Source organism: Phasianus colchicus, chromosome 12, assembly GCF_987193195.1.
Source record: "Phasianus colchicus chromosome 12, bPhaCol1.hap1.1, whole genome shotgun sequence".
Taxonomy (NCBI): domain Eukaryota; kingdom Metazoa; phylum Chordata; class Aves; order Galliformes; family Phasianidae; genus Phasianus; species Phasianus colchicus.
In genome coordinates this window covers 2,685,715-2,707,109 of record NC_143447.1, presented here as the reverse complement: position 1 = coordinate 2,707,109, position 21,395 = coordinate 2,685,715, and the positions used below count along the sequence as shown (strand labels likewise).

At 55.9% G+C, this 21,395-nt stretch overlaps 4 protein-coding genes across 6 annotated transcripts; 2 read left to right on the top strand and 2 right to left on the bottom strand.

Moving 5' to 3' along the window:
* Nucleotides 1-159: 159 nt before the first annotated feature.
* Nucleotides 160-3,889, top strand: CPLX3 (complexin 3). The gene is made up of 4 exons (XM_090148645.1): nucleotides 160-468; nucleotides 584-1,342; nucleotides 1,656-1,743; nucleotides 2,934-3,889. The coding sequence occupies exons 2-4, from the start codon at nucleotides 1,182-1,184 to the stop codon at nucleotides 3,156-3,158; spliced, it is 474 nt and encodes a 157-aa protein (XP_090004771.1). The 5' UTR covers nucleotides 160-468; nucleotides 584-1,181; the 3' UTR covers nucleotides 3,159-3,889.
* Nucleotides 3,890-4,523: 634 nt separating this feature from the next.
* ULK3 (unc-51 like kinase 3) lies at nucleotides 4,524-9,485 on the bottom strand. Of its 3 annotated transcripts, none has more exons than XM_031616292.2 (16): nucleotides 9,070-9,485; nucleotides 8,798-8,938; nucleotides 8,037-8,157; nucleotides 7,845-7,949; nucleotides 7,633-7,776; nucleotides 6,809-6,891; nucleotides 6,581-6,736; nucleotides 6,406-6,511; nucleotides 6,233-6,273; nucleotides 6,054-6,156; nucleotides 5,896-5,960; nucleotides 5,732-5,810; nucleotides 5,617-5,654; nucleotides 5,489-5,536; nucleotides 5,349-5,403; nucleotides 4,524-5,257 (listed from the first exon to the last, which is right to left on the bottom strand). In XM_031616292.2, the coding sequence occupies exons 1-16, from the start codon at nucleotides 9,169-9,171 to the stop codon at nucleotides 5,241-5,243; spliced, it is 1,404 nt and encodes a 467-aa protein (XP_031472152.1). In that variant the 5' UTR covers nucleotides 9,172-9,485; the 3' UTR covers nucleotides 4,524-5,240. The 3 variants fall into 3 exon arrangements, with proteins under 3 accessions (XP_031472152.1, XP_031472151.1, XP_090004769.1); XM_031616291.2 differs by having other exon boundaries at nucleotides 5,617-5,657; nucleotides 9,070-9,482; XM_090148643.1 differs by lacking the exon at nucleotides 5,617-5,654.
* Nucleotides 9,486-9,583: 98 nt separating this feature from the next.
* SCAMP2 (secretory carrier membrane protein 2) lies at nucleotides 9,584-18,555 on the bottom strand. The gene is made up of 9 exons (XM_031616290.2): nucleotides 18,416-18,555; nucleotides 15,510-15,590; nucleotides 14,823-14,912; nucleotides 13,993-14,110; nucleotides 13,266-13,394; nucleotides 12,600-12,759; nucleotides 12,005-12,106; nucleotides 10,620-10,737; nucleotides 9,584-10,227 (listed from the first exon to the last, which is right to left on the bottom strand). The coding sequence occupies exons 1-9, from the start codon at nucleotides 18,470-18,472 to the stop codon at nucleotides 10,081-10,083; spliced, it is 1,002 nt and encodes a 333-aa protein (XP_031472150.2). The 5' UTR covers nucleotides 18,473-18,555; the 3' UTR covers nucleotides 9,584-10,080.
* Nucleotides 18,556-18,564: 9 nt separating this feature from the next.
* Nucleotides 18,565-21,213, top strand: MPI (mannose phosphate isomerase). The gene is made up of 8 exons (XM_031616288.2): nucleotides 18,565-18,705; nucleotides 18,789-18,916; nucleotides 18,997-19,197; nucleotides 19,275-19,416; nucleotides 19,500-19,682; nucleotides 19,789-19,962; nucleotides 20,033-20,241; nucleotides 20,757-21,213. Exons 1-8 carry the CDS (start codon nucleotides 18,690-18,692, stop codon nucleotides 20,973-20,975), a joined length of 1,272 nt encoding a protein of 423 aa, XP_031472148.1. The 5' UTR covers nucleotides 18,565-18,689; the 3' UTR covers nucleotides 20,976-21,213.
* The last annotated feature ends 182 nt before the right edge of the window (nucleotides 21,214-21,395 follow it).

The following is a 21,395-nucleotide window of genomic DNA, read 5'->3' as shown; positions in this document are numbered from 1 at the left end:
AGGCTAGGAGCGAGCGACAACTCGAGGGGTGCCAAATCCGGTCCTTTTCCTTCAGGAAAAAGTAAAAAAAAAAAAAAAAAAAAAAAAAAAAGGAAAATTAAGAAATAGAACAACGACGAGCAAAAAGGTCTCCCGTGGGTTTGCTCCACCGGGGGGCAGAGCGGGGCAGGGGGAGGGAGGGAAGGATATCAACCAGCGATCCCGATCCCCCTCCGGCTCCACACGACCCCGTGAAGTTTCACCCCTTCCCTCAGCCCTCACCCCCCCCAACAACACCGGGGGGCGGAGCGGCTCCGCCTCTTACCGGGGGGGTCCGCGGGGGTCCGGGCCGGGCGGTGCCGCCCCGCTTCGTTCACACGGAGCTGTCAGCGCCGCGGAGCTGCAGCGCCCGCCGCCCCCAGCGACCCCCGGGCGGAGCGCCGGGCATCCCGGAGCGAAGAGCGGCCGGCGCTGAGCACAGGCTGCCCGGTAAGAAGGGACTCAGGGCACCCCCGGCACCGGGTATCCCCTCGGTCTCACGGCGCACCGGCAGCACAACTCGCGCGGCTCCCCGCTAACTCAGCTCCTTTTCTCCCTGCTCTAGGGTAGCCGCTTCCCCGAGCATCCCATCTCCCCGCTGCCTCCAATACCCGCGTTTCCTCGCTTCCCCGAGCATCCCATCTCCCCTCTGCCCCTGGTACCCACAGCTCCGGTTCCCTGAGCATCCCATCCTTCCGGCCCCCTCGATACCTGCATCTCCCCAGTTCCCTGAACATCCCATTTCACCGCTAACCCTGCTACTCGTAGCTCCTTGTTCCCTGGGCATCCCACTTCCCTGTTACTCACATCTCCCAGTTCCCTGAGCATCCCGTCTCTCTGCTACTCTCAATACTCGCATCTCTCAGTTCCCCGAGCATCCTATCTCCCCACTACCTCTGGTATCTGCATCTCCTGCTTCCCTCAGCATCCCACCTCCCCGTTACCCACAGCTCCCAGTTCCCCGAGCATCCCATCTCTCCCCTACCCTCAATACCCACATCACTCCAGTGCTCTGAACATCCTCTCTTCCCCTATCTCCAGTTCCTCGCGCATCTTAGTCGCTCCCTCCCCCCAAACACCCCAACACCTTCATTTCCTCCATTCTCTGAGCATCCCATCTCCCCGCGGTACCCACATTTCCCAGCACCCCACACCCCGCAGCCATGGCGTTCATGGTGAAGAGCATGGTTGGGGGGCAGCTGAAGAACCTGACGGGTGGCCTGGGAGGCGAGGAGAAGAGCGAGGGTGAGAAGTCCCCAGCAGAGGCTCAAGGCATGACCCGTGAGGAGTATGAGGAGTATCAGCGGCAGCTGGTGGAGGAGAAGTGAGTGCTGGGGGGGGGGGGGATGTGGGTTGGGATGAGGTCCCGGAGCTCTCTGTGCATAGGGGAAGACAATGGTGGGGGTGGCAGGGCCAGGACGCTGTTTAATGAACCTCTCCCCCCCCCCTTAATCCCTTAATCCGCTTCCTCGGGGATTTTTTCTCCTTTCTGGCTGTGCAGTGGGGGTAAAAAAAAACAAACAAACAAACAACGGGGGGGGATCGGGACTTTGTGAAGAAGATGGGGAATACCTTGTTTGGGGGGGGGAGGTGATAAGGTGGTGGGGGCACTCATAACTGCCCTGTGTGGTTCACAGGATGGAGCGAGATGCCCAGTTTGCCCAGCGCAAGGCAGAGAGGGCCACGGTCAGGTCCCACTTCCGAGACAAGTATCGGCTCCCCAAGGTATGGCACAGGGAAAATGGGAGGACCGATAGGAACCACTTCCCCCAGGGGTTTGTGAGCCCCAGATCCCAAAGCATAACTCCATTCCCCTAAAAAGCACCATTCCATCAGACCCTCCAGCCACCTCTGAGCACCACCAGCTCCACCATCCCAAAGAAGAGGACCCCAACATGCACGCTCATCCCCCAATTCCCCTCTTTTGCCCCCAACCCCATCTCCTTGAGGGACAGCCCCCTCCACTCCAGGCTGCCATCCCCATAGCTGTGAGCAGAGCGTGGCTCCTTCCCCACTGGATCCGCCAGCTCAATAGATAATTTGGCAAACACCTCCGAGATGGATCCCAATTTTGGAACTTCCACCCCACGAGCGATTCACTGGGAACAATTCAATCAGTGACAATTCAGCTCTTGGAGCTGCCACAAGCGTTCCCCCCTCCCCAAAACACACCCGGCATTCAGTGAGAGCCTTTCTGCAGCTCTCGGTGGTGAATGCTGTGAATTGGAGCCGGGCTAATTTTAGTTTGGAAAGGTCAGCTCAGCCAAGTGATATTGTTCTTATTGCTGGAGATTCTTGGTCCAGCCTGGATGAACGCCCCGCTGCTCCTTGCACCCACATAACTACCAGCAAACAACAGCTGGAGGATCTGTCTTCTGCTGCCAAAAAAGAAGAAAGGCAGAGAAAAAGATGGAGATTTCCTCCGGGGGAAGTGGGGGACTTGCTGAGCTACGGCCCTCAATCCTTTTGCTGCTTCCTCGTGCTTGAGATGTCCCTTCCAATCTTTAGACAAGTTTCTTCTGCTCATTCCTGATCCCGCTTGGCAGTTGGTCTGCCTCTTGCAAGCTCTTCAGCGCAGAGCTGACCCCAATACGCTCGCCGGTGGGCACAGTCGTTAGGCATACGTGTAGCTTAATTGGGTGCCCAAATCTTGGATGGGAGCTGGAAGGCAATTTAGAGCCATGCTGGCTCAATCTTCTTTGCACATCGGCTCTTGCTTTGCTCCCCAGTGCGTGCTGAGCTCTGCTTGGCCATGTCGCCTCCGGGTCATTGAGGGATGGAGCTCATGGGCAGCATCCCACCTGCATGCTAGGGACCGACCCTTGGGTTGGCTGCCAAAGCCCACGTAGGCACAAGGATGTCAATTCTGGATTGCTGCTACACGAGGTCCCACCACCCCTCGCTTTGACTTTCAGAACGAAACCGACGACAACCAGATCCAGCTGGTGGGAGGCGACGTGGAGCTGCCCAAGGAGCTGGCCAAGATGATCGAGCAGGACAACGAGGAGGAAGAAGAGAAGAACTCTGTCATCGGTCAGCTCAGCAACATCCAGAACCTGGACCTTGACTCCTTGAAGGACAAAGCCTCGGCCACGCTAGAGGACCTGAAGCAATCAGCCGAGAAATGCGCCGTGATGTGACCCAACCGACGCGACACCCTCAGCCTTGCAGCGATGGGGACCCACTGATGTCCATGTGAGCCAGGTCCTCCTTCTGAGCCGTGTTAAGCCCTGACCCAGATGTCCCCGCTCCGTCCGTGCCGGTATCCCCGTGCGTGGTTTTGTTGTTGGGTTGCGGTCCGGTCTGAGGTTAAGAGCAAAGGGATGGCTTGGCGTCCCTATCTCCCGGGGTGGGATCGGCTCCGTGTGGGAGAAGGGGCAGAAAGTGACCCCATAAGGGAAAACGCTTCCTTCTCTGTCGTGATGTGGTCGTGTGCTGTGCTCAGTCGAGTGTTACACCTCCTATGCTGTCCCCGTGCCACGGCACCGTTATCGCCGCTGGAATAAATACCAGGAGATGTCTATGCATTCCTTTCTCTCACAGTGCTCCCTCCGACATTATAGGTGATGGCGTTTTTCAGTGCTGGCTGGTGGAAGCACCACATTTAGAGCACCTTTGCTGACACCCATGCGGGCTTTGTGCTCAGCGTGCCCAGGAAAAAAAATAAATAAATCAGCATTCCTCCCCAACTGCAGAGAATTGGACTAAATGACCTTTAAGGTTCCTTCCCAACTTCAATGATTCCATGGATTGGATGGGAAGCCCTTCTTTGGGAAGACACGAGGAGCCACTGTGCCAATGGTGTGATGGCCGGTGCGCTTCCCCCACGCACAGAGCCCCACATGAGTAATGGTTAAAAGTGGAGAAACAAATGAGCCACCACCCAGGGATGGGGGAATCTCACTGCACGCTTTGGGTTGTTTTCCCTTTTTTTTGTTGTTGTTGTTATTTGCAGTTAATTAAACCTCCCCGCAGGACGCTGCTGGAAGGACAATCGGATTAAGGGGATCATGCAGCAGCACCCCACGTCTCTCTTTCCCTGCATCTAAGAGGCTTTAGGGGGAGCATCTTAAAACCTGGGGGGGAGCAAAAAAATCACACTGACCCACCTCCCCCAATCCCTTTCAACCCACAGCATTAGGGGGGGAGCACAGCATCACCTCCGTAGCTGCAAGCCTCAATGTCAAGGAGAGCTGGTACAATCTGACCCTAAACTATCCCGACACCAACCCTGGGGACACAGCTCCAGATTGGGGCGCATCTCAGGCAGAGCGTGAAGGCATATGTGATCGTGCTCACTGGCTGCAAGGGCGGGAGGCTTGAAAGCTCTTTAAAGCCTCGGGATATAATCTCTGCTCAGAATAATGCGGCAAAAAAAAATCCCATAAAAAGGTCTCTGCAAGAGGAGGTCACAGCCTGGGGCCCCGCTCTGCGTGGTGGCTTTGGGTGACACCGCTGCCACCACACACATCTGGATGGGATGGCATCCAACCCCTTGGTCTCCCTAAAGGCACGTGGAGAAACCCCCAAATAGTATTTATTCCAGATGATAAATTACATCTCCTGAAATACAGCAGATTTGGAGAACAGCTCCCTGCTCCGCAGCGTCGGTGCGAGGCTCTGCAGGGGCCAGCCCCCAGGGATGAGATTTTTGGTGCATCGTTGCCATCGCAGAGCACAGAGCCTGCCAGCCCCGAGCACTGCAGCACACACAGAGCCAGCCCCTTCCCTGGGGCCTGCAGCTTTTCCCTGCACCCGATTTCCACGGACGGGCTGAGAACTGGCCAGACCTCACGCCACCAATGAGGCAACACCGCTCCCCGTGCAAATCGCTTTAGCATCAGGCACACAGAACAAGCAGCTTCCAACGCTGCCCCGCTCCCAGCAAAGCAAAACCCCGTGCCACAAACCACCAACGATCGGTGCCGTGCTTTTTCTTTTTTTTTTCCCCCCCCCTGCCTTTCCCCATGGGTCGGGGTGAGCTGCAGGCTGTGCACGCAAGAGCCGCGTGCCTGCACGAAGCAGCAGCAGCCGCCGCCGCGCTGCCCAGCCAGCGAAGGGAATTGGAGTGGAATAACCTGCCCGCCGCGGGCACGCAGGCTGCTGCTGCAGCAGACGTTCCAGGCAGGGACTCCTCCTGACGGGAAAATGCAGTCACGCTCAGCCCAGCCGTCTCCTCGGCCATCTGCAGCGCCGCGGCGCCAGCAGCATCCCGTTGGGCATCACTGCAAGGTGCAAGCTGCGGGGGGGAAAGGACAGAGGGGACGGTCACCTGGCTGGGAGGTCTCTGCAGGCATAGAGCTCATAGATAAAAGGATGTGGGGACTCACAGCTCCGGACGGAGTCTGCCAGAGCTTCTTTGCCCATAGACTGCGCCTCCCGCATCTGCACGGGCAGAGAAACCACCACCATCAGTAGCACAAAGCCACCACCGTCAGACCCCAAACACCAACGTTTCCTCCAGCCCTACCTTGATCTGATCCTTCAGGTACTCCGCCCGGGCCATCAGGGTCTGGATCTGGCGGACAGACACAGGGAGCTCCGTCAGTGCAGTGTCCCCGTGGGGCTGGCGGGGTCGGGGCGGGTGCTGGGGCTCACCTCCGCATGCAGCAGCTCCCGTCTCCTCCCCGCTGGCTCTGCTGCAGGGTGCGGGCGTGAGGTCACCAGGGCATAGGACTCATCCCCCTGACCTCCCCCCTCCTTCCCAACTCACCAGCCAGGAGTAGCAGCAGCTCTCCCAGGCTCTGCTGGTAGAGCTCAAGGGTATCACCGTCATCCTTGCCTTCCTCCTCCTGCAAGAGACCCTGGCTGTCACCAGGAGAAACGAGGGTGGGCTCTGTCCCCATGAGCATTAGGACCCCAAAATCCAGCACTCACCCTCGCCACGGCCACCGAGGCCATCTCCAGTGCAGTGCAGAGCCGTGGCTTGTCCTTGGCCATCTCTGCAAGGAGACAGATGGGGAACACCTTCAGCCTGCTGGGAGACCCCACAGGCAGATCCCCACCACGCACACTGGCTCGGCCCCATAGAACACCTTTGAGGATCTCCCTGGCCGGGTTTCCCTGCTGCAGGAGGTTCTTGCTTTTGGAAGCTACCAGCACCTTCAGCTCCTCTGCTCTTGAGATGTACTGCCCCACCTGTGGCAGTGGGGCCGGGTGAAGCATGGTGCCACGGGGACACCCCAATGGATGGTCCCTCCCACCCCACACTCACCTTTGCCCGGATGGCTTCTTTGCGACGAGCGTCGCTTTCATCTGGGGGCAAAAGGGGGTCCAACATCAGGGGTGGGAGCTGCAGCACATCCTGGGGGTGCCACAATCCCACACCCAACCAGATGAGCTCCATCCTCTGCCCCTTTCTGTCCACTCAGGAACACGGGGACTCACAGTGCAGAGCGGGCACAAAGTACTCCAGAGCTTTGCAGTAGAGACTGAGCGCAGCAGACGCATCCCCCTCCTGATCCTTCTTCACCGCCTCCACCACCAGGTTGGTCTGGAGGTAATGAGGGCTCAGGACCAGGGTTGGGTCCCACCACATCCCATCCATCCACCCATCACTCACCGCCTTGCAGAAGCTCTCAGGGCCAGGCACGTGCTCCATGTCCACAAAGGGATGGGCGAAGAACTCCTCGAAGGAGATGCGCTTTAAGGGGTCCCTCTCCAGGAGGCGCTGCAGGAGATCTCGGCACTCCGGGGACAGCAGGGGTCGGCTGGGCAGCTGGGCAGGGACAGCGGTGGCACCGGGTGGCACAACACAGTGGGGCCCTACCCTGTGCCATCTCAACGTTACCTCGATGGCTCGGTCACTGCGGATCTTCTCCTCCAGCTCAGCAAATGAGCGGGAGGCAAAGGGGGGTCGCCCAAAAAGTGCCTCTGCAAAGAGGAGAGCGGTGAGGGGGTCACTTTGGGGAGCACCCTGTAGTCTTCTTGGTCCCACCAGGGGGGACGTCAAGCCAAGGGTCCCATGGCTTTTCCCTCTGCCCTACAGTGGACAAACAAATGTCCATAGTGGACATGACCAGGGTAGACATCATGAACACAGTGGACATCGCCATGGTCAACATCATTATGGTAGATGTTAACATGGCAAATGTCACCCAGCACCCATAGGGCTGGAGTGTACCCACATCAGGATGGACCCTCCACAGAATCACAGAATGGCCAGGGCTGGAAGGGACCTCAAGGATCACGAATCTCCAACCCCCCTGCTACATGCAGGGCCACCAACCTCCTCATTTAATACTACACCAGGCTGCCCAGGGCCCCATCCAACCTGGCCTTGGACACCTCCAGGGATGGATGGGGCATCCACAGCCTCTCTGGGCAGCTGTTCCAGCACCTACCACTCTCTCTGTAAAGAACTTCCCCCTGACATCCAACCTAAATCTCCCCTCCCTCAACTTCAAACCATTTCCCCTCGTCCTGCAGTTATTTACCCTTTCAAAGAGTTGATTCCCCTCCCCTCTGTAGCTCCCTGATATGGCTCCACAATACGGTCTGTCCAGGTGCACATGGTCTCCTACCCACAATGGGGTTGGTCCCCACCTTTTGGGACACTGGGGTGCTAGGGGATTATAGGGTGTAGAGAGATGGGTGCACAAAAGAAGGACCCACCATAAAGGATGACGCCCACTGACCACAGGTCCACCCTGGCATCGTACTGCTGGCGGCACACCATCTCAGGGGCCATGTAGAGTGGGGAGCCTCGCAGCACGTGCTTCTCATCCCATGGTGACATGTACTGTGCGAAGCCAAAATCTATGGGGAAAGCACGGTCAGGGATAACCCACCACCACCCCATAACATCCTAGGGCCAGGGACCTGACCTGCCAGCTTCAGCTGGGGGTTCTCTGGGGTGCTGAGCAGGATGTTCTGCGGCTTGAGGTCCAGGTGGGAGATATTGTGATCGTGGAGGAACTTCAGGGCGCAGGCTAGAAAGGTAAGCATGGAGGTGGGATGCTGGCACTGACACCAAGAGTCCCAATGGTCCTCATCCCTCAAACCCACATGGTCCTCACCGAGCTGCTGCAGGAAGATACGAGCCACCTTCTCAGGCAAGATCCGCCGCATACGGATGAAGCGGGAGAGGTCCCCACCAGCACAGAACTCCATGATCAGGTAGATGTGGTCACTGTCCCACTGCAAGACGACCCAGCTGGCTTCACTGCATCACACCAGAGCCCAAGGGGCCACGAGCCGACCCACCGCCCCATGGGATCCTCAGCCCCACAGGAAGCTCCAATCCTACAGGATGCCTCGAGTCCCATAGGAATTTCCAGCCCTACGGAATCCCTCAACCCTATGGGAAGCCCCCAGCATCATGAGGTACCCCAACCTCACAGGATACCCCAGCTCTATAGGATTCTCCAGCCCCATGGGATGCCCCCAACACTATGGGAAGCTCCAGCCCTATGGGATCCCCCAGCCCCGTGGGGATGCCCCTAACCCCATGGGACCCCAGCCCCATGGGATGCCCACGACCTCACAAGATACCCCAGCCCTATGGGAAGTTCCAACCCTATGGGGTGCCCCCAACACCATGGGAAGCTCCAGCCCTATGGGATGCCCCCAGCCTCATAGGATACCTCAGCCCTACGGGAAGCTCCAACCCTACAGGATCCCCCAGCCTCATGGGATGCCCACCACCTCACAGGATACCCCAGTCCCACAGGAAGCTCCAGCCCTATGGGATGCCCCCAGCCTCATGGGATACCACAGCCCTACGGGAAGCTCCAACCCTATAGGATCCCCCAGCTCCATGGGATGCCCCCAGCCCCACCTGGAAGTCCTTGAGCTCCACGATGTGTGGGTGCCGGATGGTCTTAAGGATCTCGATCTCAGTGAGCAGGTTCTCCACCGAGGCCCTGTTGAGGCTCCTCTTGCTCACACATTTGACAGCCACCACCTCGCGCGTGTCCCTCTGCCGGGGGACGAGCGGAGACCACCGTGGATCAACCCCACACCCTACAAACCTCCGAGATTCCGCCCTCCCCAAACGTAGGATCTCAAGGATGGAGAGCCCGCAGGGTGCAAAGCTCCGTGGTCCCGCACCTTGCTGTATGCTTTGTACACCGTGGCGTAGGTGCCGGTGCCGAGGCGCTCGGTGAGCACGAAGCCTTCCAGGCGCGGTGGGGCGCAGCCCCCCCCGGCCATGCCGCCCCGCCGCCCGGTTCCGGCTTCGGCTCCGTCCGCAGCTCCGCCCCGGCAGGAAGGGGCGGGTTTCGCTGCCCACGGTGTTTCTCAGCTGGGTCACTGGGATAAGAGGCAGGCTGGTGGAGCGTTTATTTCCTTCTACCGCGTCGCTTTGCTGCCTTCGTTCTGCTCCGTGCGGTGGGAACCCACCCCCCCCCTCCTCACCTCCAGCACGGACACGCGAGTAAAGCAAAATCCCACCTCTCCATCTCCCACCGATCCCTTCTCTCCCCCCGTGCTGCACCCCTGGTGAACAGAGGCAAATCTGCAAGGTGGGAATAATGAGCACAATCCCTCCCCCCCCTCCCCCCCAAAGCCCCACCTGCTCCCAGGTTTTCCCTCGTGCCACATCACTCAGGCTGTGGAGCACATAAAGAGGTCAAAATGCAGCATCGTGTTAAGTGTAGTAAACCAGAGGTACAGTTTTCCGCTCGTAAAATTAACAACAAACTACATGCAAGTTACAAAATCCATCCCCCCTCCCCCCCCCCAGAAAAAAAACAAACAGCAGATGAAATCAAGTTGTTCATAGCACAGGCCGATAGAAAAGAAAGTAAAATCGAAATTCCTGCTTCTCACCTCCCTGCTACAGGCTGGGTGAGAGGAGGAAGAGACAAACGCTCTGTGTGGCCCGGACAGAGATAGATATTTGCTTTGGAGAACATCTCCCCCTCTCCCCACGTCCTTGAGCAAAGCAGGGAAACTAACTGTCACAAACCGAGGCCAGCTGAAGCTAAAAATGCAGATCTCTTCTCATTGGAGTCGGCATCACAGAGCTAACATGGTACCCATGAAAAGTGCATCGTTAGAAAATGAAGGTTGGGGTGACAATGGAAGGGGAAGCGAGGCAGAAGTGGCCCTTGGGGAGGGCTAATTGCCCCGGAAAGCACTGTGTGCAGCTGAGGAGGCCGCCCCGGCCGCCGCGTTCTGGAAGCTCCTGTTGGCGAGGATGCCTTGGGAAAACTCTTCCTGAGCCCTTTGGAAGCTGGCTCCTGTGCGCCGATACAGGGAATGCACCTGGGAAACAGAGCAAGAGAAAGAAACATCAGCCTGCAGGTGTATGGAATGCACACAGAGCCGTTCTGTCGCTCACACTTCTGGTGTGTGAGCTTGAGGTGTGTGTTTGAAGAAGGTGAAGCTTGAGAGCTTGCTGGCCAACTCCTCTGGATTGTTAATGGCATGCCTTGCCACAGCGTCTGCTCCTCCTGTCCCCTTCCCAGAGCAGCCACTTGCTGACGCTTGAGTCCAAGCCGTTCAGCACTGACACAGAAAGCACCACCAGCACCATTTTGGGAATGCTCTGACTCCATCTTCAGGAAAACGCCAATCCCCAGCCCAAAAGATGAGAGGTGGCAACCCCACAAGCATATATCCCAGCCACAGGGATTCTGCAATTCCAAACCACTCACCTGCTTGAGGAGGAAGAGCGAGAGAACTGCACAGAGCGTGAAGAACCCTGCCACCACCATCATGATGATGGCCACAGCCATGTTTCCACGCAGCTCCGACAGCGCCGCAATCCAGCCACTGGAAGAGAGAGTGGGGTAAGCATGGTGTGTTACAGCTCTGTCCCCAGCAGCACCCCGCTTTCAGGCAGCAAGCAGGTGCTGTTAGAAATCACGACAGTCCAAACACCTCAAAATCTAGCTGGTATGGCTGAGAACTGGATGGCAGATCCGGAGCCCAGAGCTACGTGTCATAGTGACAGCTCTCCAAGAGATGGGAAGGGGAGAAAGAGGAGGGAATGAAGTGAAAGGCTGCAAAAAAAAGCTCTCCTGTGACAACTGCCAGCTCCTAAGACGACTCTGAGAAATCTCAGAGTTTGGCTTTGGGTCAAAACACCAAGATGCCTCACTCGGAACATCATCCTCTTGCAGTGCTACAGGAAAGAAGCTCTCCAGCTGAGCAAACGAACAGGCCATGGGCCACCAGGAGGCTAGAGACCCAGCAGGATGGTTTGGCTCACTCAGTGTGCTGTGCAACTCCTTGTGCATGAAAAGCAGAAATGCAACACCATGCACTGCAGCTAAAAATAAATCTGCTGTCTGGCTCGAGGAGACAGAGCTGAAAGTTCAACGCATGCTCTCCAACGCTGGACTAAAAATGGAGTGTGCCCCCTCCCAGTCCCCCATGAGTAAGGGGTGGGAGGGAGCACGAGGACAGCTCTGCCCATGAGCTGTTCTGCAGGCAGCGGGCAAAAATAGAGAGCACTTTCACTGCACTCATCTCCTGAAGGCTCTCCCTCAGGGGAAAACCACTGGCTGTTAACCTTTTCTCTGTTTCTCACAAGCACAGCAGGAACGCGAGAATCTGATCTGCAGCCAACACAGCAAGGTGAAAAGAAATCCATTGCTTTTGCTGTGGTGAGGGGAGGGACTATTTGGGGACCTGGACTACTGTGCCAACTAGAAAGGGTGAGAGATTCCTCACCCCAGTGCTACAGCCCCCAGAGAAGGGAGGAAGCCTTCCCTACCACCAGGGAAGGCTCTATTTAGAGACACGATCAGTGTAACAGAGGGATGGGAAACGCTTAGGAAAAGAATTACAGAGCAGGACTGAGAGATTCCACACACTTCTTTAAGGCTGTGGCAGCAGCAGAAGCGTGTGTGCCTTCACTGGGACTAAGAGAGGATGAGCAGAGGAGACAGACACACCAGCTGAGACCTGCCAACACTGCATGCCAGGCGAGAGACACAGGAGAAGGAACAGACAGCTGTCAGCAAGAGAGCAGCACCAGGCCCCATAGCTCCTGACACCAGGGCAGGGCTGCACCAGCTTGCTCAGCTGAGCTTACCTGTCTCCCCAGCCAGGGATGCCAACAGCCTGGATGACGTAGATTGCTATTTGGCAGAAGAAGACGAAAAAGAAGACGAAGAAGCTGAAGGAGCTGTCAGACCTGCAGGAGAGACAGCAGCAGGAGTGAAACTCAAAGACATAATTCCTGGACAGATTCCCTCTTCTGAGAAGAGGGAACATTTTCAGTGATGAACTTCCTGCTAAAGGAAGGTGGTTTCAGAAGGAACTTGTGCAGTGATAAGACTTCAAATACATCCACTGCATATTGCAACACCACCACTGCCCAGGGGGAGATGGGGTGAAGACATTGCCCTTAACAGGCACAGCACGCTCAACAAATGACTGCACAAACAGTTTTCTTTATAAAAGGTAGGACCTTATGTTAGCTAAGCCTGGATTTCACAATAAAAAGGATCACTATAATCAAATTCCATCAGATATTTCTAATATATTTAGGCACAAGTGGGTTTGATCTGTTCAAGAATGCAAAGAGCTGGAAAAATCCTGCAGGCAATATCATATTGGAACTGATCAAGCCAAAGCTCCTCCCACTGCAAGCTCTATTCCCCAGCACAGTGGAAAACAGTACTTGCCTGAAAGCCTTGTAGATCGGTCGGTACCAGCAGAGAAAGGCACAAGGGGTGAATAAAACAAACCACAGGATCGAGAGACCAAAGTCTACTCCTTTTTCTGTGTGAACCGTGAACCATGCCAAGCAAGCGAGCAGATTTAGGAGCAGAGTAACTGAATGCACTGGTCAGGATGGAAGAGAGAAGAAGCATCAGTCAATTCCCAGGAAACTCAAATCTCCACAAGCATCTCTCGCTGGACACATGAAGCTCTGCAAAAGTTCCTTTTGGCCATCTGATTTCCTTTCCTTCACTGGAAGGAAAACAGGGCTCAACCTAAGCACCTCATCTGCCCATGCTGCTTACAAACCATTCTTAAATTCTTAAATCAGCATCACAACTGACAGACGCAGCTGAGAGTGTTTTGTACCTGATCCCCCAAGTGCACTACCCACCATCTTTCTGAGCCTCACACTGTAAAAGTGTCTGTTCTACAACTACCAACAGATGAGCTATTCCCAAAGCAAAATCTCAACCTGCTGACCTTGACATGTCTTCACAGACAAGGAAGAGAGGCATTATTTTACCTGTGCAGACAACACCTGCAGCATTTAGCGCAGAGCAAAGTTCAGCACTTGATTCAGAACCTCCATAGGAAGAATTTTTATGGCAGTTCAGGTCATTACTCACACATCCACAAGTAATAAAGCATCTTGCATATCCGCTGGTAGTCAGCTGGGATGTCTGCAGAAAAATCCTGATAAAAGCACGGCTTGATTGGACACTTCCTGGGAAGGGGTGGCCAGTTGTTCTGTCTTGCTGTGGAAGGGACAAAAGAACAGTTCTTTGCTTGCTCTTTGGTCAGAAGAGCCATTGGCATGCCTTCTGTTTGTAAGCTGCACTCGTATCTACTGACATCAACACCTTGGGGGAGGCTGGGTCTCGGTGGGTAACCGGGTTTGAGCAGGGATGCATTAACCCCAATGGCAGCAGCAAGGTAGAGCAACCTAGAGTTGAAAGCTTTCCTCTGTGGGAGGCAGAGTGTGCGTGATGGCCAAAAACCATCATGAGCATTCGGGACTATGAGTCCAGGCTCAATCATTCAGGGTTAGGGGAAATACTGTTTTGCTCTGATTAAGATAGCACTGAAACTGATAAAAAGCCAGAGCTGGACTCCAGTAACTCATCTCAGAGCTCATTTCCTGCCCAGCCCTTCAGTAGACAGTTACACTATAAGCCATGAAGGGGCACGTGCAGCCCCACAGGGCTGCCTCAGCCATGAAAAGCTAGAGACAAAGCGAGGCATTCCTTTGGACAGGCCAAATCCACTTCTACCAGCAGCCAAGCAGATAAACCAAGCAGCACGGGCATCCCCAGGCATCACGTAGCTGCAGACAAGGCAGGAAGCACTACTCACGATTAATGCTGGCTGCATTGTTCTGCAATTCCCTTTCCTTCTTCTCCAGCTCAGCTGCCTTCCTCTCTAGTTCTGCCTGCTGCTGAAGCAGCCCAGCTTGTGCTGCTGCAGCCACAGCCTAAAGAAGGCAGAATGAAAGTAAGTCCTTCAGCCCTTCCCCACCCAAGACAGTGGCAATGTCAACTGCCAGCACATCAGATGCCAAACTGAAAGAGAAACACAAATTCAATAACAAAGGAGGACAGTTTGAAAACTGGGTGCCTGTGGAACATCCTGAAGCTGGCTTCCTGCCTTACGTGCTGGAGGACTAGATTAAAACTGATGCAGGACTCAGTCCAGGGGTTCCCCTCCTAACCTACTATAGGGTAGGAGTCCTCAAGGGGCTCCATTCCATCTCCTTTCAGCAAAGCTATGCTTTCCTTGCAGCTGCTTCTACTTTCCAGCTAGCTTTGTTGCTCTGAGTGCCATCCAATATCTCACTTGCAAGGCACATGCCTGCCCCCATAAGGCACACATACTTCCTCACCCTCACCTGTCTTACACCCTTGCCTGTAAGACAGCAGATCCCCCTGCCTATGGGCTCCCATCAAAGTCTTGCCTCGATCTCCTTTCACTACATGTTGCTTTTCTGGTCTAACAAGGACTTTCCCAGATACAACTTTGGAAGCTTCAGACCCACCCTAACCTTTTCCATCCCTCAAAGATGGGGTGGCTCCCCAGGAGACCCTCTGACCTCACTGTGCACAGCTGAACAAAACCCAGTGGCATTATTCTGCCCCAGCAGAGCTATCCCACGGCTCCAACTCACAGAGGAGCTCCTTCTCCCATACCTGTGGGGTGGGCTCCACAGATGTCTGCAGAACAGCAGGCTGTGAGTGGCCAGAGGGCTGCGTGGCTGGCGCCGTCCGCGCTGCATTTGTCTGAAAGCAAAGAGCAAGAAGGGAACAATGTCACACACTGCTTCTTTAAGCAAAGGACAGCTCAGACATCAGCACGGCTGCAACAAACAGGAGGCAATTCTATGCTCTCAAAAATGTGTTCCTTCCTTAACACCCCAGGAATGTGGCACCCAAGGATTATGGGCATCGGGCAAAAGAGAAAGCAGGTGGGATTCTGAGCAGCTGTCTAAATCACAAGTATTATTTTTATCCCTGTTTCCTGCTCTCCTTTTCCCCATCTCAGCAACCAGGAAACAAGATCGAAGCTCTTGCAGTGATCCATTGGTGCTACCAAGTGTGGCAGCTCAGCTCCCAGTGCAGAGACCAAATAAATATTGATGACGACACATCTTCCTCTTCACACAGCTTTACTGGGAGAAACAGTTCCAGAGGAACACAGAGCTCCAGCAAGGAGTTTCAGTGCTCTCTGGCTTGCAGCCTGCCACGCACACAACGTCCCTGGGGAAATCAGCTGTGAATGCCTCTTTTTTTTTTTTTCTTCATTTAAGCTGCACCTACCAAGGGACCTTTAGACTGCTGAAACCAATGCCAAAATACCCAGTGCAAACACATACATACCAGCTGGGAGCTCTCAGAAAAGGGGTTGAATTCATCCAAGCCACTCTGGCTAGCATTTGTGAGCTGTGTCACCGAGGGATCCTGAAAGAAGAGAGCAAAGCCAAATGAGCATCAGGCACAAGGCTCCACGAGCTCAAACACCACCACCTGCCCACCTCCCAGCCCTCTGCTAACTGGGAACACGACTGCTAGGTGATGTTCGTGGCCTGTGATGCCTTCAGTGGGGTGAGGACAGACACTGGCTTGCTGGGATGAGTACTGAATCCAGAAGACAGCATCCCTGCAGGCAGCTTGCCTGACTCAGCAGCCGGGTGAGCCGAGGACACCAGCCCAGAACATTTCTGGTCCTCCAGCTCTCCCAGCTGGAGGCAGCTCACACGGTTCTGTGACAGTGCTGTCCCTTGGGCACACAGAGATATATGCTCCTACGTAGCCAGGAAGCAAATCTGAAGAACTACAACATTTTTATTTGTACTCACAGCAGCTCCTACTTGAAAGTGCCTCCCTCTCTTCATCTGCAAAGCACACAGCATTTTATATATGTTGCTTTCCGTAAACAGATTATTTTTAATAGATTTTGACCTCAGCAGCACTCCTATCACCAATAATTACGGAAGTGAGGCTCTTTGTGAGCTCAGAAATCCAGCTGCCTGGTTGAACAGCCTGTCAATATGGGTGTAGCCAAAGAAAACTAAAAGAAGCCATTTTTTATTCCTCCTTCCGCCAACAACTCGCATCTTGAGCTCAGGCAATTCCGTGGTTAACGAGGCAAGAAGCATTTCAGGCTGAGACTGAGCAAGAGTGAACAATTCCAGTGTGCAGAGGCCAACTGAGCCCATGTGTTGTGGAAAAGTCCTTTGGTTCTTTTCAGCACAGAGATCCCCTGGGCTTTTAGTGCGGCCTCCTACCAGGTGAGAGGTGCAGAGGGTGGTTAATGAGTAATGCTGCACCTCCCCTCGCTGCTGGGCACACTGCTTAGCACACCATAGCTGCTCTGTGCCCACACTGTAGCTTCAGTTAGGGCAGGCAAGGGCTCAGCCCATCTGACATCCAGCAGATGACTGTAGGAGGAAAGGAAACCTTCATAAAAGCGCAGGAATAAGAAAGGAAAAGCTGCACACCATTGGAAGAGAATCATTAAACTGAAGGAAAAGCAGCTGGGAATGAGGAGATGCACTGGGACAACTAGGCATGTGTTTTTTCTTTCCATCCCTTGTTTCCAGAGGGAAGGGAAGCCCTGCAGTTAAAAAAAGTGGCACTGCTATCAGAAAAGCCAGGAGAACAGCACTGTTTCCAGTAACACCAATGGGAAGAATGCTACCACTCCACTTAGCCATTGCTTGATATTAAATGATCTCTCATCTTCCAGCACAGCTTTAACCTAAGTACTTAATTAGCTGAACTGCCTGCCACTACACAAGTGTGCCTAAATGATATACAAAAAGCAGAGCCTTGCAGTGTTTGGACACACGTCAGTGTGCCCTGAGCGGTGCAGCTTCTACAAACCACGGACATATCACAGGTTATTTCCACCAGCTGCAAACTCACAGACAGCTGATCCTCTGGAAATGAACTCAAGGCTGATCCTTCATGATGCAAAACACAGAAAACGTGGCTCCAGCTGATCACTGAGATGCTTTGCAGGCTGCTACCCATGCAGCAAAGCATCTGGCTGTCCTCCTTTAGGGAAGCAACCATGCTCTTCTCAGCTCTGGACGTCATGTGCTTTTCCTTCCTGATGAGTAATTGCTTGTTGGACTCCTGCAAATCTCCTCAAGCTGTTTCCTGTTCCAGAGCCCAGGGGAAGCCTGTAACCTGAAGGCACTCACCCAGCTGGGCTGAGTCTGCCTCAGGGACACACTGTCAGTTATAGGACCGACCTATACTGCCAGCAGATCCCTTGCTGCTCCTCTCATCACAGCCCCTACAGTCTGTATAGACACACGGTGGCAACTGTCATCATTTCAGGTTCCCAAGCGTGGAATAATTCTCCATTTGAAACGAATTGTGTTAATAGGAAAGCTTAAAAGAATCACATAATCGTTTTGAGTTGGAAAGGACCCTTAAACGCCATTTGGTGCAACTCCCCCACAACGATCAGGGACACCCACAGCTCAATGAGGTGCTCAGGTCCAGCCTGATTCCTAAAATTCTGTCTTGACACAGAATTGCAAGGTGCAAGCTGCAGTACTTCAAGACAACAACTGGTGCTAGGAAGGATACTCCTCTGCTTCCCTCCATTCTCACAGAATAAGGGAATGCAAAGACTGAGCACAAGGTGAGAGAGCTCACCTGGAACACCACGGGGTTGCTGAAATAACACAACAACTGTCCAAAAAAGAGCCCACTGTGCCTGTGTTCAACCCACGGAGCTACTCCTCACCTGCTCTTACAGCATCGCAGAGCACCCCAGCAGGAAGGGTCCCACAGAGACACCTGAGCCCGTCCCTGGTTCCACACAGACCCACCCAAACCCAACCCTGTGTCTGAGAGGTGCCCAAGCGCTGCTCGAACTCGGACAAACACCAAACGGCCGCAGCACAGGCTCCCGCTGGGCCGTACTGACCGCAGAGAAATGCCGTGGGCCCCCCCGCCAGTAACAACAAGAAGCTCTCAGCCCCCGCAGCCCCCGGAAAGGCCGAGGCCGGGAGCGAGGCAGGCCCCGGGCCCCAAATAACGCCGGACCCCACGAGCGCGGCCCCGGGGGGCGCCGGACACTGCAGCGATGCGCACCCCCCCCCGGTCCCGCCCCACCGCTCCGATTGGCTGCGGCCGGCAGGAGCGGAGCCGCCATTGGACAGAGCGGCTTCACTCAGCGCCACGTCTCGCCGGCCGCGAGGGGAGGGGAAGGGAGCGGAGCGGGGAGGAAGAGAAGAGGGAAAAAGGAGAGCGGGCCCGGAGCGCACCTGGAAAGGGTTCACGTCCACCGGATCGGCGAACGGGTTGGTGTCGAAACTCGACATGTAGGCGGTGCCGGCCGGGCGTCGCCGCTCCGCTCCGCGCTGCCGCCCTCCGCCGTTTCTCTACCGCTTCCGGGAACGCCAGCGCGCCTGCGCAGAGCGCCACGTGACCTCAGCGTGCGTCGACTGTATGTGACGTCACGACGCCACGGGAGGGGGCGGGGCGTGCTGTGACCGGCCCTGCAGGCGGCGCTCCGGGGGGAACGCGTCGGCAGCGCACATGGCGGAGCCGCGAGGTGAGCGCCGGGCGGGGCGTCCCGGGGGGGCGGACAGCGCGTTGGCGGCAGCGGCGGTGACGTGCGTCCCCCCTGTCCCGCAGTGTTCCCGTTGCGCTGCCCGGTGAGGAACTACGCCTGGGGCCACTGCGGGCTGCGCAGCGCCGTGGCACAGCTGGTGGCCAGCGGGGACCCCGCGGCAAGCATCGAGCCCGAGCGGCCGTACGCCGAGGTGAGGCCGTCCGTGTGTCCCGCCGTCCGTGTGTCCCGCCGTCCCTCCGCGGCTGACCGGGCCGTAACGTTATCCCCCAGCTATGGATGGGCGCCCATCCCAGCGGTGACGCCGAGGTGTTGGATGGCCGTGACCCTCCGCAGACGTTGGGCTCCTGGCTGGCCGAGCACCCCGCCTGCCTGGGCCCCAAAGTGTGCGATGCCTTTGGCGGCTGCCTGCCCTTCCTCTTCAAGGTGCTGTCCGTCCGCACCGCCCTCTCCATCCAGGCTCACCCCAACAAGGTAAGCGTACCCCAATTTCTATCTGTGGTGATGCTGCCACCACCCGGCTGTGGGGACATCCCTGTGTCACCCCCTAGGAGCTGGCAGCCAAGCTGCACGCCCAGTTCCCCCAGCACTACCCCGATACCAACCACAAACCCGAGATGGCCATCGCGCTCACTCCCTTCGAGGGGCTGTGTGGCTTCCGGCCCGTGGAGGAGATCGCTGCCTTCCTGCGGGGTAAGCCCTGCTGGGTGGAGAGGAGGGATGCGGGGTGCCCATCCTGGTGGCCTCGCAGTGCCTCTGATTGGCCCCCATCACAGCCGTCCCCGAGCTGCGGGCACTGGTGGGTGAGGTGGCAGCTGAGCAGTTGGAGCGCAGTGCCAGCCATGATCCCCGCGGCGTCTCGGCTGCCCTGCGTGTCTGCTTCACCTGCCTGATGAAGAGCGAGAAGGAGACCTTCAGCCAGCAGCTCAGCCTGCTGGTGGAAAGGATTTCCCAACAAGGTGGGCAAAATTCCCACCTGTAGGATGGTGGAACCCCGATCTGTGGGGAGGATCCAAGCTCCATTTGGGTGGACTCCCAATAATCTCAGCCGTGCTCCTCTTGCAGCGGCCAAAGGGCAGGACACGTCTGCAAGCAATGGGGACCTGCTGCTGCGCCTGCACGCTCAGTTCCCCGGGGATATTGGCTGCTTCTCCATCTACTTCCTCAACGTGGTGAGGCTGGAGCCCGGCGAGGCCATGTTCCTGGCGGCCAATGAGCCCCACGCCTACCTGCAGGGAGGTGAGCTCAGGGATGGGCACACGGCACAGGGTCCATCCCACCACTGTGCAGTGACATCCCTTCCCCACAGACTGTGTGGAGTGCATGGCGTGCTCAGACAACACGGTGCGTGCTGGCCTCACCCCCAAATTCATTGATGTGCTCACACTCTGTGAGATGCTCAACTACACACCAGCACCCAGCAGCTCCAAGATCTTCCCAGCTGTGCAGAGCCCTCTGGACCCCTGCGTCTTCATCTATGACCCACCTGTGCCTGACTTCACACTGATGAGGATAGAGGTGAGCTGAGCGTGTTTTTAGGGACCTCAGAGCTGCTCAGCTGATCTCATGGTGTCCCAGTACTAGGTTTTCTTCCTGAATGAGTTTTGGCTGGTGGGAACACCAGCTTTCCCATTTCCTGACTGTGCTCCTTCCCCTTTTGCAGGATGTAGGGTGGGTTGGGTTGGGTTAGAAGGACCTTAAAGCCCATCTCAAACCAATCCTCTGCCCCTTCACTAGCCCAGGTTCCCAGCGTCCCACCCAGCATGGCTCCAGGGATCCTGTCCACAATTTCTCTGGACATCTTGATGTTGCCTAAACTTGGGGTTTCTCAGTGTGGGTTTGCTGGAGGATGGCGACCAGCCCCTCTCCATCCCACGTTCTTCCTGGAACTCACTCAGCTTCTTGAGCAGCTTTGGGTGTAGGGACAGGGAGGAAGGAGTCTTGGGTCTGCAGAAAGAGTGGGGAAGGGGAATGAGTGCCTTTAGTCCCAAAGAGAAGGAAAGCTGCAGGAGATCTGCACCGTTCTGTTGCAGATTCCCTCCTCGATCAAGCTCTACCTCATCTCTGCACTGGACTCTGCCAGTATCCTGCTGGTGATCCAAGGTACGGCCATGGGCACCTCTACAGCTGCTGCATCTGAAATGACCCTGCGCCGGGGCTCCGTGATCTTCATCTCTGCCAACGAGAGCATCTCCATGCACCTGTCCTCATCCGAGGGGATGCTGCTTTTCCGAGCCTGCTGCCTGCTCTGAGCAGGACCCCCAGCATCCCCGCACACCAGGGTAGATAGAAACCAAAATAGGCTTGGTCAGTAGCTCAGAAGTCACCCCAGAAGTGAAACTCAAAGCAACCTACATGCAGTTTCTAGAAGCAGCTTGCACTCCTCTGCTTTCTGAACCAGCTCTTTGGGGCTGAGACACTCGTGTCCCCATAGTGTCACAGCCTCTAGGGCCAGTCCTTACCAGTGCTGCTAACACCATCTGACAATTATTTATGTTTTGTTTGGTGTTCTGGGTTTGTTGGGTTCTTCTAGGAACCGCTGCTTACACCTGCAAATGTGATGCTGAGGCTTCCACCGGGAGGAAGGAGATTTGGGATCAGCTGGGTGCTGGATGTCCCCTTGTCCACTTGCCAGTGGAGTGGCTTCATGTGGCAGTGGGGTCTGGAGGTCC

Bases quoted from the DNA above. Each gene is read 5' to 3' on its own strand.
- MPI (XM_031616288.2), top strand. The intron at 18,917-18,996 runs GTGAGGCCGTCC...GTTATCCCCCAG, and splicing joins CCGAGCGGCCGTACGCCGAG to CTATGGATGGGCGCCCATCC. The intron at 19,417-19,499 runs GTAAGCCCTGCT...CCCCCATCACAG, and splicing joins GATCGCTGCCTTCCTGCGGG to CCGTCCCCGAGCTGCGGGCA.
- SCAMP2 (XM_031616290.2), bottom strand. From the start codon at position 18,472: ATGTCGAGTTTCGACACCAACCCGTTCGCCGATCCGGTGGACGTGAAC. The intron at 15,591-18,415 runs GTGCGCTCCGGG...CTCTTCTTTCAG, and splicing joins TGGACGTGAACCCTTTCCAG to GATCCCTCGGTGACACAGCT. The intron at 10,228-10,619 runs GTGAGTGGTTTG...TCTGTTTCCCAG, and splicing joins CGCTCTTCCTCCTCAAGCAG to GTGCATTCCCTGTATCGGCG.
- ULK3 (XM_090148643.1), bottom strand. From the start codon at position 9,171: ATGGCCGGGGGGGGCTGCGCCCCACCGCGCCTGGAAGGCTTCGTGCTC. The intron at 8,939-9,069 runs GTGCGGGACCAC...GTCCCCCGGCAG, and splicing joins TGTACAAAGCATACAGCAAG to AGGGACACGCGCGAGGTGGT. The intron at 6,274-6,405 runs GTGAGTCCCCGT...TTTTGCCCCCAG, and splicing joins CTTTGTGCCCGCTCTGCACT to ATGAAAGCGACGCTCGTCGC.
- CPLX3 (XM_090148645.1), top strand. From the start codon at position 1,182: ATGGCGTTCATGGTGAAGAGCATGGTTGGGGGGCAGCTGAAGAACCTG. The intron at 1,343-1,655 runs GTGAGTGCTGGG...TGTGGTTCACAG, and splicing joins CGGCAGCTGGTGGAGGAGAA to GATGGAGCGAGATGCCCAGT. The intron at 1,744-2,933 runs GTATGGCACAGG...TTTGACTTTCAG, and splicing joins ACAAGTATCGGCTCCCCAAG to AACGAAACCGACGACAACCA.